Source organism: Rutidosis leptorrhynchoides, unplaced genomic scaffold (assembly GCF_046630445.1).
Source record: "Rutidosis leptorrhynchoides isolate AG116_Rl617_1_P2 unplaced genomic scaffold, CSIRO_AGI_Rlap_v1 contig255, whole genome shotgun sequence".
Lineage (NCBI taxonomy): Eukaryota > Viridiplantae > Streptophyta > Magnoliopsida > Asterales > Asteraceae > Rutidosis > Rutidosis leptorrhynchoides.
In genome coordinates, this window is record NW_027266503.1 from 61,729 (window position 1) to 75,714 (window position 13,986).

The 13,986-nt window shown below is 30.0% G+C and overlaps 1 protein-coding gene across 1 annotated transcript; it reads left to right on the forward strand.

Moving 5' to 3' along the window:
* The first annotated feature begins 4,656 nt into the window (after nucleotides 1-4,656).
* LOC139882302 (putative transcription factor bHLH041) lies at nucleotides 4,657-12,045 on the forward strand. The gene is made up of 7 exons (XM_071866654.1): nucleotides 4,657-4,704; nucleotides 9,520-9,657; nucleotides 9,815-9,946; nucleotides 10,027-10,089; nucleotides 10,201-10,950; nucleotides 11,269-11,631; nucleotides 11,977-12,045. The coding sequence occupies exons 1-7, from the start codon at nucleotides 4,657-4,659 to the stop codon at nucleotides 12,043-12,045; spliced, it is 1,563 nt and encodes a 520-aa protein (XP_071722755.1).
* The last annotated feature ends 1,941 nt before the right edge of the window (nucleotides 12,046-13,986 follow it).

Sequence of the window (13,986 nt, forward strand, 5' to 3'; positions counted from 1 at the left end):
TTTTGAAGCTTCCGTTGCAGCATGAAGATTTGAAGATTATAACGGAGAGTTTTGTCAAAAATGCAAAAGGGGAGATTGTTGAGGCAAACTGCCTGTGTTGCAAACCTGTGTCTGTTTGATTCTGATCACACGGTAGTTGCTGTAAGTTGGCTATTTTCGTCAAAACTGGTTCTACAAAAGATTTGCTTACTTCTTATAGAACAAGTCTTATTGGGAAACTAGTAATTGAAGAATCCTTAATTGATCCGATTCATATAATCAAAGAACTGATTTGAATTGGTTTACATATGGAAATCCTATTGTGAAAACTATTCCTAGTTTGATTCCTAAACCAAAAGGGAAGAATGATAAAGAAAGGATTCTTTAGGAACACAATTCCTATTCTAAAAGGGATTGATTTCCGAATTGGTGAAGGTAGTGAGTTCTCTATTTAAGAAGTTGAAGACTCGACAGAAGAACAGAGCTCAAACACAGAAGAATCGAGCATACACGCACATATACCTTCATGCCTTCATACACCATATTGTTCACGTTTTATTGACGTATTTTGTACGTGAACTCTTAAAACGGTGTTTGAACTTATCAGAGCACTTATCCAACTACTTCAGAGTTGATTATATACAGTGCATCAGCTTGTGGCACTTGTAGTTTGTTAGAGGATTGCAAGGAAGTCCTTGTCTATTTGGCAAGGTATTGGCGCTCGTGATCCGTGCAGAGGTCTCGAGAAAGTCCTTACCCGTTGGTGAGGCAATCGACACTTGTAATCTGAAAGAGGATTGCAAGAAGTCCTTACCCGTTTGGTGAGGAAAATCTGTGTAAGTCCTGGTCCGTTAGATTAGGCTGCTTTAAGTAGAACGATGAATACACTTAGTGAGATAGGAAGTAGATTATAGATTTGCGAATTGTAATCCGAGTACTGTCCTATTGTTGCAAGAATAGTGGAATGTCGTTTACCTCTGGGCTAGGCCCCGCAGAGTAGGGAAATTGAACTGCGTGAACATATCGTTGTTATTTTTCTGCACTGTGTTTTTATTATTCTGTGCTGACCTGCCACCGTTAGCACAGCTGCACTAACCTATCGTTTCAGTCGGAATACATTTTCAATATATATATATATATATGCAAATAGACACATACCTGAGTTTGGAGCAGTTTGAGAGTCAGAGTGAGATAAAGACATCTTTAAATAGCTTCGAGCTGCTGTTGTTGGTGTAGTGATACGTACCTGATGATGAAGAAGAGGCAACAATGGCGAATGATTCTTTTTAATAGTCGCTGAATTTGAGCTCATGAATCGGAAGTGATGATAAAGGCTTCCCATTTTTATTTTTATGCTTATTGGTCCAGATTCACCACTAATATGAATCAGAATGGCCCAACTTATTCCATGAACGGCTCAAATTCCAAAACTATCTATTCGGTCCTTAGAATATCCGCACTGCAAACCCCAAATTTAGAATTCAATTTATGCCACATGAGTGACATATAGATTGGAAGATAAAAAAGTATAATTTGGGTTTGTTTATTCCATTCTATAAACTCAACCTTTATATTCCAACTTAAATTAAATATTTATAAATTAAAATTATAAAATAATTTGATTGGTTTATAAATTATGTGTTCCCACATGTTTAATGATAAAATATTAAAATTTAGTATTTGAATTGTAGAGAGATGAGCTCTTCAAAAAGAATTGAGAGAGAAAAATATTTTAGTTTTTAATATCATGTCATGCACTATAATTCAAAATCAAAACTCAACTTTTATATTTGAGTTTAGCAATGAAGATGGTCTTATAGTCTTAAATTTGGTATTTAACTAGCCCTTAGATTTTTAAACACTTGTAATCATCCTAGTGACACTGACGGATGACTTCAAACATAAGTAACCTTAGTAAATCAATGATTTCTTTCAATATAATTTTTCAGTGTTTCAGCTCTGCCTTTTCATTTAAGATATATTTTGTATTTTAGAGGAAAAATTATAACAGGTATCTTCCAGGCGTAGAAACTGGTACATGACAAGATAAACAATCTTTAATCATTCTATAGAAATGTCTTTATAAATTTGATAATAGTTGGCAGTAATTCGGAAAGATGTTCCTTATAGCCGTGGTTGGCTCCTTCCACAATTTGTAATTCATGGTCAGGTATGATCGTGGCAAACTCCGATGCATCTCTGACTGGAACAACCTCGTCTTCCGATCCATGAACTGTCAACACCCTGAGAGAAGCAAAGATAACATTTTTCAGTTTTCTAGCCATCGAAGCTGCTAGAAGTTTCTAACAGTGGTGACAATAAGGATGGATTTAATACATCACATTAGTCATGTGTGTTGAATTCTTGTTTTACAAAAGAGACCAGTTTGAGGCTTTTTAAAAGAAAATGACAGCTAATTTCTATTTTAGCCACAAAGATGAAGCTCAATCAAGAAAAGTCTTACCTGCATTCTTTACTAATCTTCATACATTCTTCATGCATGTCTGTGTTAATGCGATCCTTCATACTGTCAGCAGTCACACGATATTCGATAGCGCCTACAAAAAGTAAAAAACTATTATGAGCATCCATGAATTTAGTTTGTAATTTCATCTATGTTTCACTGCCCATGAATTTAAATTAATTCTCTGATGTGATACACGATCATGATCTCTAAATATATTAGAGAAAAATATCATCTTCCAATCAGAAGAAACGTACTGAAGCGTTAATTAAGCTAGAATGTTGAGGTTGTTCAAACAGAAGTCGGTGGTAAAATGTTGAATTGGAGTCTGCTAATTTATATTATCTGGTCCGTAACTTTTACAAAAATATTTTTTTCTCACCTGGGAGAAGGTAATTAGGAAGGATTTAGAGTTATTAGATATTTTAGAAGACTTAGTAAATGAGAGAGAGAAGTGGAGACATAATATTCATGTAGCAGACGCTTTATAGATAGTTTAATTAGGGATGATAAGTCTATTGTTAAATTTATTTGTAGGGTATATATTTTAATTATACGTTAGTGTTAGTTATATATGTTTTTATCTTTTATTAGATGATTTTCTCTCTCTCTATATATATATCATATTACATGTATTATATATGCTTCGGAACACGGCATGTGAGCTACACATAGTCCTTATGTTTAAAAGTTGAGGATTCATATAGCCGACTCCACACTGTGGAATTGAGGCTTGTTATTATTGTTGCATGCTGATCTATATCATCAGTACTTGAACCTTGGTTTTTTATATATTTTCCACTTGTTGATAATTTGACCTTTGAGGCTTCCTTGCTGTGTTCTTCTGAGTCATGGCTATCTTGTCTGTTCAAACTTCTAATCATGTAATCTATATAAGTGCATTTGCTTCTGTTTAGTAGAGAGCTTTCTTTTTAAGTAATTTTATTCAATTCAATTCGTGTTCGTGTTCGGGAGAAATTGTTATGGAGATTTTTATATATTTGCTTGGTTATGTTTTACACATGATTGGATTTTTTAAGTCTTTTCCAGATGAATGTTTATGTGATTAGTCAATAATTTAGCAAATGTGATTTAAGGTTTGTTCTTTCCAGGTCAAGATGATGAAAATGATCTGCATTTGTGCATGGAGAACCTCGTGTAGATGATGGTCCCCCAAAAATTTATTCAAAGGTGGAGAGTACGCTATAGTCTTATTGTTTGAACGGAGTAAGTGGAGCTAGAATACAGATTTTGGATTCTCAGAACGCGAACTTTCTTAATTGTAATTAAGAAGTTCGTGTTCTGAAAACACGAACTTGACATACTATAATCGCACACTCAAAACATGATTTTGGATTAAAAACTGAAAAAAATGATGTTCGTATTCTTGGAACACGGTTTTAGTGGAATGACAATGATCAGGTTCTGGAAACCCGATCTTGCTCAAAATATTTAAGTAATTAATTCCAAGTTAGTTATTGCTCAAAAGAAAATCGAAAAAAGTTTATGTTAAAACCAAAAGAATTTAGTTAATAAAGATCAGCGAATAATTTGCGTCGAGCATCTATTACAATATTATTTTAATTCAAATTTTTAATTGGTTATATCAAAAATCATTTATTTTAAAAGAATATTTTGAAATTTAGATTATGATTATAAATGTTAGTATTGTTGAAGATAAAGTTAAGTTTAATTATACAAAGTGATGTGTATGTCATTTTCAATTAGGCTGCTAGTGAGTATTACAGTTTTGTTTTGTATATTTGGCTTTGAATTAAATAAAACCAACAAAGCTAAGTTAAATTGTGAAAGACATGAGTTTGGTGTCTTGCTGGTCAAAGGTTATTGAAAGAATTTTTCGTAAAAAAGACAACTTGTGTTTTTTATTTCCTTTATTCGAGTTTGCTACTTGTTGTCGTTTTTTGCCAAGATCGGGTTCTTGGTTCCCGTTGCTGCCAAGATCGAGTTCTTGGTCCTCGACTTTGCTTCTTGTTTGTCGGTTTTTGCCAAGATCGGGTTCTTGGTTCCCGTTTCTGTCAAGATCGAGTTTTGGTTTCGTTTTTGCCATGTTCGAGTTCTTGGCTCTCGGTTTTGGTTTTAGTTAAACTATCCCGACACAATCATCTTTTAATCATACAAAAACGAGAGATCGGAACTCGATTTTGGTTTGTTTTACTTTTAATTAACATAAATTAAATAGTAATCACTTAGTAATGACAGAAAGATCGAGTTCTCAGAACTCGATTGAGAACTCGATCTTCGTATTTTTGTCCACCCTCCGTTTTACCACATTTTCTGTTCACCTTTAAAGAAAAACAATATTTAAGTAATTAATTCCAAAGGTGGAAGTTCTTCACGAGAAAGTCAACAAACAAATTATTAAGGAAGGTCACGGCCAGAAGCCTACAAAATATTTAACTTGCTTCTGTAAGTACCCATTGCTGTTTGTTTATGCTTTTGAGAACTACTCTCGCTTCTCTAAGTACCCATTGCTGTTTGTTCTAAGATTTGGTTTCCTGCAGTTGTGATTTGTATTCATGTTACTTCCACTTCTATCTGATTTACTGCTTCTATATGCTTCAGTGCACTACAGAGCAGCAACCTTCATGGAAAAAGTCTATTCAGCTGTTATAAATACATGACGGTTTAGCATGTTGGTGGTAAATTTGGTTGAAACCTGTACTTCCAAGAACTCCTATACAGGTTTGCACGTTGCAGCTATTAGGATTGGCACAAGCAGAAATAGACATAGCATTTTTTCTTTTCTTTTGGCACTCAAAGATTCTCAAACCCTTGTAATTCTTCATTGTGCTTTAACTTATGACTTTATAAAGTTGAATGCAATATAAAATCTACGTTTTTCTTGTCTAAATAATGTAATTTGTGTGTAAATGCATCTTCTAATTAGCAGCTGCTATTTTTTTTAATTATTTTAATGGAAGCGGTTTGCAAAACCGCCATTTTTGTAATTTTTTTTAGAAAAAAACCGTGGCGAAGTGCCACGGTTTGAAAATTTTGGTGGAAAATGACAGAAAACTGTGGCGTATATTTTACACCACGGAAGCAAATTTTACGGTTCAAAACCGTGACCTAAAGTCAAAAAACCGTGATTTAAACTTTCACGGTTCAAAACCGTGACTTAAAGTCAAAAAACTGTGATCTAAACTTTAGGTCATAATTTTTTATTTTAGGTCACGTTTTTGTGGCCGTGACTGTAGCCTTTTTTCTATTAGTGTTCTAAGCTAACTTTAGAATCAGTACATAGCTTGAAAGCATTTTATATAGAGTACACTTTCACGAAAATATTTGTCTATTCGATAAGTTTTACATATTTGGATCTAGTCGGAAAAGCTAGCCCGCGTGTTATGTAATATATTGATTATTGTAGTGTCAAAATATGGATGGTCGAAATTTATACATCAAAATTATAATATATAAATAGACTATTAAATAATTAAATTTAGTATAAGTTTAATAATAGTATTTTTTCTCTTTGATAAATAAATTAGATATTTCATAATAAAAATTTATGTCGTACCGCAAATTTTTTATATAAAAAATATTTTAATTTTTAAAAAACTATTTTACCTATATTTAATATTTTAACAAGTTAATTGTTAATAATAAATGTTAAGGAGTCGTAAAACTTTGTTCTAATAACCTTACATTTAAAGTGCATAATTTTATATAAATAATAAGAATATATACTTTTTTTTTTCATTTCCTTAGATCCATAAAATCTACAACTAAAAAATTTAACGTGAATAATTCAGCTAGCCCACGTGAAGAATTAGAGAATTTACACAAAAAAAATCATATTTCATTTTATAATAAAATATTAATTAACTAAATTTATTGATTGAATATAAAATAGTCTTCATTACTTCAAACAAGTTTAAATATTATAAATTTTAATACTCTTTATAGAATATTAAAATTAATTATTACTAACTATATTTTTATTTAATTGTAATAAATATTTTTTATATTCTATTACATTTTAGCATAAAATGTATATGAATTTTTTTATTATATTATTATTCATAAGTTTTTGAAATATTATTTCATGTTTTTAATATAAAATATATATTATTTTTATACTATTATCTTATTATATAATAATAAATCATAATCTCGTTGTTCTGCTAACTTCTACATAATCCATAATATATATTTTAAAAATATATTGAATATAATATTTTTCTACCTAATGTTATATTTATATATTTATTCATATTTTTTTTCTCCAAAACTTAGCTCTAACTGCCAATTAATGCGTGATTCAATAGTTAAAGCGTTTGTTTTCTACGAGAGATCATGAATTCGATTTTTAAAAAAGCAAACTTTAGATAGATAGATTGTATTAAAAATTTATTAAAGAAAAACCTAACCCTAATTACTACTCTCTTACGCTGTCTATAGAGCATCCCTTGGCTCAACCCAACTACAATCCCACCACATCAATACTAGTCCATCTATATATCAGCGGCTGCATTGGTCAGCCATGGACACCAAATACAAATAGTAATTCTTAAAATCTTATATACATAAAGAAATCCAATTAATTGGATTATTATGACTATAAATTTTATTATCGAATCAAAATATGACATCTATCTATTAATTTTTCATACTATTAATTATAAATAATTAATATATATAAGATTCTAATAGGATAAGAACTTTTAACTCAAAATAATTATAATTGGCTTGTTATATACTCTTAATTAAAGTCTATAATTATTATAATTTTATTTTATTTCCCTTTAAATATTTTTTCACCTAAATTTTAATATACTTTTTAAAAAACCAGTAATTATTTAATCGATTAATTTATATATATATATATTTAAAAACATTGCCTTCCTGTCCAACAAATAAGCTCTGAAAATTATAATTATTATATTTTTTATATTCTGAATTAAATTCTATAAATAATAAAATAATTTTAGTTTATTTATATGCACTATTTTTTAATATAAATTATTAATTATTTATATAATTAATTTATATATTTAATCTTTAAAATACGAACTTTCCCTCTATTAGTTGGAGCGGGTATGAAAGGAAAAGAGTATGAAGTGAAAGGTATATGTGATGGTCGAGCACAGTTGTGTTTACAAAGACTCTTCTTGTGATGGGTTGGTACTTAATTTGGTTACACACGTGTAAATGTGAATTATGAAAAATTAGACTTGAAATATATTTCAGAGATTTCAAATAACGTGACAACCTGTCCATAGTTTCTGTTATTGTCGTCTTCGTATGTTTGATCCCAATCGTCCCAGGAACTTGAGTTGTAAGAATAATTATGATTTCCAATTGATGAGGACTACCCATAAGAATTCCATCGTTTTTTCTCAAGCTTAAATTCATGATAATATCCATTTTGCTAATCTGGTTGCTGCCATCTCTACCACCATCGCAGTCGTGCAAGCTCAATTCGATTTAAGATTTATAATTTAGCTTTGTTTATCGAATTCGGAAGAAAAATATACTTCGGAACTTAAATAGGGACATTAAGTCAAATTAATTAAACATTAAGGATGAAAATATAATTTAACTATTATAAATTGCTTGGATTTAGTAAAAAAAATCATTGGAAATAGACATACCCTTCATAGCAGGTTCTCTAATTTTGTAATCTTATATGTAATGCTTGTTTTACAAGTTTAGCATATAATTTGATAACAATCCAGATATAAAATTCAGATCGATGTTGAAGTAATTAAGATACACATAAAATATTCCCAAACCATTGAATTTTAATTGTATGTTTTTTCTCTCTATGCATATCTACCATGAGCAAAATCAACGGATTATAACTGACAACAGTATTGTACTCTGTTGAGCAAACAACCAACTAATTCTTTGTCTATTCAGTAAACTACCTACTCGTAGCCATTTTGAATTTCAGAAGCAAACATATTTGACCTTCAATCCAATTCAACTCAATTAATTGTCACTATAGTAAGGTAATTTTCTCTGAACTTAATTCGATACCTCTCCCTTAAGTACCAGCTGTTTATAAGATACAACACACAATTACAACATTTAATTTCATTTATCTATAAACTATACAATTCAATCATTTTTATCCAGTAGACTTTCTCTTGTGTGAGCATTGATAACGTAGGTGACTTCTGAGATCGGATTTTAAGAATTTATGAAATTAGAAAATTATATTAAATATATATATATATATACAATTGTGGCGAATAAAATATAATTAATTTCTTATAACATATTAAATCATACTACCTCCCTCTTTTAATATATGGTTTTTTTAAGATGATTACATATCGTCCCCAAATGATGTTATTTTCAACTATATAAAAAGTTTAGGGAAGTGGAGGGAGAAAAGGCAACAAAACAAAACAATTATAAAGGGAACAAGACAAGCTGCCTTCCTCTGTTGACCCTTTTCAAAATCTTCACAAGGGATGACTTTGACTTCATACTTTTCTTTACCTTCCACCCGTTGTCTCTCCATCCTTGCCTGGCTGCTCTCTCTTTTATTAATACTTTTCTAAATTCCTACTTACCATACATCTATCTTCTTCTTCTTCTTTTCCTTTTTTTTTTTGTCTACCTTAAGTAACTGTAATCTATTTTTCAATTACTAAATTATTAAAAAATATATATATGTTTAGACTTTCTTTGATTTATTCTCTCCTTTTCCTCTCTTATAATATATATCGTCAACATTAATGAAATGAACGAATATCTTCGTCTACTCAATGAAGCTGTGAAGGATCATCATCATCCATGGAGGATGATAGACTAATAAAACGCTGATGCGTATGGTCGATCGACCATATTCATAGACAGATTCATCCATGGATGCCGTGTTTTTGTTCAATGAGGAAGCACGCACCAACTTTCTACGACAATTGACGCAGTCCTTTAGATGCTCTTACATTTGTTTATGGTTCTATTCATATCCATCCAAGTAATAAAAATTTCATCATCATACAATATTCCTAATTATATATATATATACACATCTTTCAATGGTCAGTTCAGTTTTCAAGAAATTTATATGAACTGATTAATTAATAATGCATATATTTCAGCTCTTTAAGCTTTTTGGGCGGTTGCTACCAAGGAGAAGAGAATCTACACCACCAAGCCACTTCTTCTATCGGAAAAACCTTAGCTCGGAGGCTGTTCGATGCATATGTACGGACAATAATCAGTCTAGAGAACACAAAGTATGTCATTAATTAATTATTTGTAGTATTCTCTAATATTGCATATATATATAATTAATGATATTCATATATAGAAAGAAGCAAGAAATATTGTTGTACATAAATTATACTATGCATTAATTATACAAAAAATATTTAAGTAATTGATTTGTGGAAGTGGGTGGCATGCAGTCATGTACCAGGATTGGTTTTTAGGACTGATGTTTATGTGGAGCTAACTGATCTTCAACTTCAATCCCTGGCTTATTCTCCTGATCAACATCAGTTCTACCAGGAAGCAAGGATCAAGGTAATTTGTAATTCGAATATTTGTCTTGTTTTTTAAAAGGAGACATTTTTTAATTAAGGTTTTTTTTATTCGTTTTTTAGAAAGCAATCTTCATGGGATGCAGGAATGGAGAGATTGAGCTAGGCTTTGCCAATGAGAACCAAGTAATAATTAATTAAGAATTATATATACTAGGAATACATTTTCTTTATAATCCAAATTAATGTTAGGAAATTTACTAAACTCCATATTCATTTTCTGCTTTCTTTCAACAGGCTAACAATAATATGATGGAAATCGAAATAAGGAACTGGTTCCGAGAATATTTTCCTTCACAACTAGTTTCTTCTAACATATCAACCGAGCTAATTCCTCAACCTTCAATATTAACTACTGGATCAGATCTTCTTCCTCCTTCATCTAATTCTTCCTCATCTCTAAGATCATCCCCAATGGATAGCCCCGAGTCCGCACCTCTTCTATTCAACATTCCAATTAACACAAATATCCAACAACTACCATCAATCCCTAGTCTTCCATTATTATACGAACGACAGCAACCACAAGCAGTCGTGGAGCCAGGAATTTCACCATCGGCCAATATCCAAGCATTTGGACAACAACAAAACATGGAATTGCCGAGGAGCGAAAGAGAGAATGCTGCAATTGCGGAAGCCTTACTCCACGTGTTCACTTCAAGTACTTGTCCTCCTAATTCCTCTTCATCTTCATCGGTGTTCTCACATCGTTTTAGTTCTGGAAAAAATCCTAGAGCTACTAGTGCTTTCAGAAATTATTCCCCAAAAACAAGTGTGTTGGAGACAAGAGATGGCTTGTCAAGGATGAGCATGTTTGAGAGGGCAATTTCTTATTACAGTCGATGGAATGCGGCAAGGCGTCAACAAATGCTTGCAGGCCGACCTTCAACCACTCAGTTGCACCATATGATCTCCGAGAGAAGAAGACGTGAAAAACTTAACGAAAGCTTTCAGGCTTTAAGATCATTACTCCCTCCAGGGACCAAGGTACGTACGTACGTTGGAATAACATCGACCAATGTGCAACAATACTTGATATAAATAGCTAACCATAATCATATATATATCTGAGCTAAACATAGACTTTATTTCTTAGAAATTATATAGATAATTAAACTTTATTATAGCAATATCAAACCGTCCAAGTTATAGGATAAACTGATATGATAATATATACTTTAGGGATCTGCGCATATTCTTAATTTCGTACTACAACGATGAATTAATTAATAAGTCAATTTGATCATATGATCCAACAAGCTAGGAAATTATACACATGGTGACATTTATTCTTATTTGTTATAGAAAGACAAAGCATCGGTTCTTACAAGCACAAGGGAGTATCTGAGCTCATTGATATCTCAAATAGCCGAGCTAAGAAGAAGAAACCAACTCTTGGAAGCTGAAAAACGCGTAATGCCAGAGAAACAAGTCGGCGAGTTAGGAGAAGTGGGCGTCTCTAGTGAAAGGTTTAGTGTAGGACTCACACAAATCTCCGAATCAACTTCTGAAGAGCGAATACTGGACTTGCAAGTGAGGGTTAGAGCCCATATTCCTAACGTGAACCTGATGATTGGAATACTGGAATTCTTGAAACAGGATAGGAATGTAAACCTAATGTCCATGGAAGCCAACACCCATGGAGCAACCTTCAGAGTTATAATTGAGGTAAGTCCCGGAAATATTAACCTTTGTTTTTTCGGAAATTGATATATTAATTAATTAACTTATTTAATTTAATTTCGCCCTTTCAAAAAAAAAAAAAAACCTTATTTAATTTCATCTTTACTTTGGATATTTATTTGTATGTCATTTTATTGCATGTAAGCAAAATTTTCTTCAGGCTTTTATCTTTTATAATACTACAAAACTTCGAAATTATTAACGAAAACTTTAAATTTCGTTTTTGTGATGAGTATACATATATGTATATATATATTTAGTGAATATTAATTTTAGTTGGATTAATTATTTGATGAGAGAAGATTAACATTTTGGTTTTATTGATCGTAGGGGAGTGAATGGGACAAGCCTGCCTTCGAGGAAGCAATCAGAAGAATTGTGGCTGATATGACTCAGTGAGTGGGTCCGAGTCCAATATATATGTAGACTTTTTTTATTTCAGGACGAATGATCAGATAGTCGTCAATTAATTTTCCAGTGCGGCGGCGCACCATCTCATGCACCTAGAACGATGATAGTGCTCCTCAAATTTTTGTTGTTTTTCCGCCTCTCACACTGGCTGTTGATTATTGAGAACCACCAATTTGATCTCCCATTACTTTAGTCATGCATGTAATTTCACACAGTACCTAGATTTTTTTCCTGTAAAATTTAATCAATAGTCTAGATTGATTCATAATTGTTAACCAATTTACAAAGAATTATATAGTTTCCCATAATATTTACAATTTCAGATAACATTTATAGTTATATAAGTTAATCAATTTTTACTAAATTTTAATGTTGGATCTTTTCATTTTACCTAATTTGGATGATTAAGCTTTCATCCGGGATTATCGTCAACTGACAAGATCAAATTTGATCATTAATTTTATTAATAATAACCAAATCAGTGAGCTCGTCCGTTGGGTGGAAAATCCGTACCTTTAAAAATTAATAATTTAAATATATCATATAAAAATTATATAATCATATTTGTATCAAATATTATTAAATTTATGTCAAATATTATAATAAAAGGTAATTATTTTAACTCTATATCAATTATAATTATTTTGATTTTATTTCAAAATCTACAATCCTAGAATTAAAATTTTATTTTATTTTCAAAAATAATAAACATAGCAACAACAAAAAATTGATTTCATAATAAAATTTATAATTGCGTCTAATCAATTTAATAGTTATTCATATCGTTTGAAAAATAAATTTGCCCATTTTAATTAAAAAAAATATAGTGAATTTTTATTAGAAATAATAGTTTAATAAAAATTAGAAAAAATATATTATATTTTGATTAGGAATACTTTTTTTAATAATATGTCCGTTTGAATAGAAAAAAAAAAGATATGTCCTTTTTAATTAGGGATAAAAAAAAAGAATACAATGAATTTTATTAAGAAAAATTATTAATTGTTTGAAAAATAAAATATGTCCGTTTTAGTTAAGAATATGAAAAAAAATATAGCGGATTTTTATCAGAAATAATAGTTTAAAAAAGTTAGAAAAAATAATATATATATTATAATTTGATTAGGAATAGTTTTTTTTAATAATATGTCATTTCAATAAAAAAAAGACATGTCTGTTTTAATTAGGAATAGAAAAAAAATATAATAAATTTTAATTAGAAAAATTTATTTAATAAAAAAATTAAAAAAAATATATAGTGTATTATAAATTTATTAGGAATAATTTTTAAATAATAGATAGAAAATTGATTAGCAATAAAATTATTATATTAAAAAATAATTGGTAGAATTTTATTAGGAATCATTATTTTTTTATTGTGTTTTGATTTCCTAAAAAGAATAGGAAACAAATAAATATGATTGACTTAAAATTATAACTTGAAATCTAATTAAACTCAAAGTTTTGAAATACATGTATTAAATTATTATTTATCAATAAAACATCATGCGTTGAATTTTGATTTGACAATAAAATTTATAATTAAATTTATAATTATAACAAATTGAAAAACTCTCACTATTATCTATAAGATTTCCACTTTTATAATAAAATAAATGTATATTTATGAATTTGATTTAAATGTAAATATTAAGAAATTATGTATCAAGGAATAAATAGTATTCATATAATACTCACATATATATAGTAACCAACTTAAATGTATAGATGTGGAAAAAAGGTAGACCCGGCGACCAGCAAATTTAGGCACCGACCGCAAGGAATCATGATTCATGAAGGTTTCCACAGCACATATAGATAAAAATTAGATTCCAACAAACATTAACTTTAAAAAGAAAAGATTAATCAAACATTCTATTTACTTCGTGTCTCTTTCATGATAATATTTTATTGAAAGTAATTTTGGGA

Excerpts from the sequence above, each read along its gene's own strand:
- LOC139882302 (XM_071866654.1), top strand. The coding sequence starts at position 4,657 with ATGACAGAAAGATCGAGTTCTCAGAACTCGATTGAGAACTCGATCTTC. Across the intron at positions 10,090-10,200 it reads GCTTTGCCAATGAGAACCAA|GCTAACAATAATATGATGGA; the intron begins GTAATAATTAAT and ends TTCTTTCAACAG. Across the intron at positions 11,632-11,976 it reads CCTTCAGAGTTATAATTGAG|GGGAGTGAATGGGACAAGCC; the intron begins GTAAGTCCCGGA and ends TATTGATCGTAG.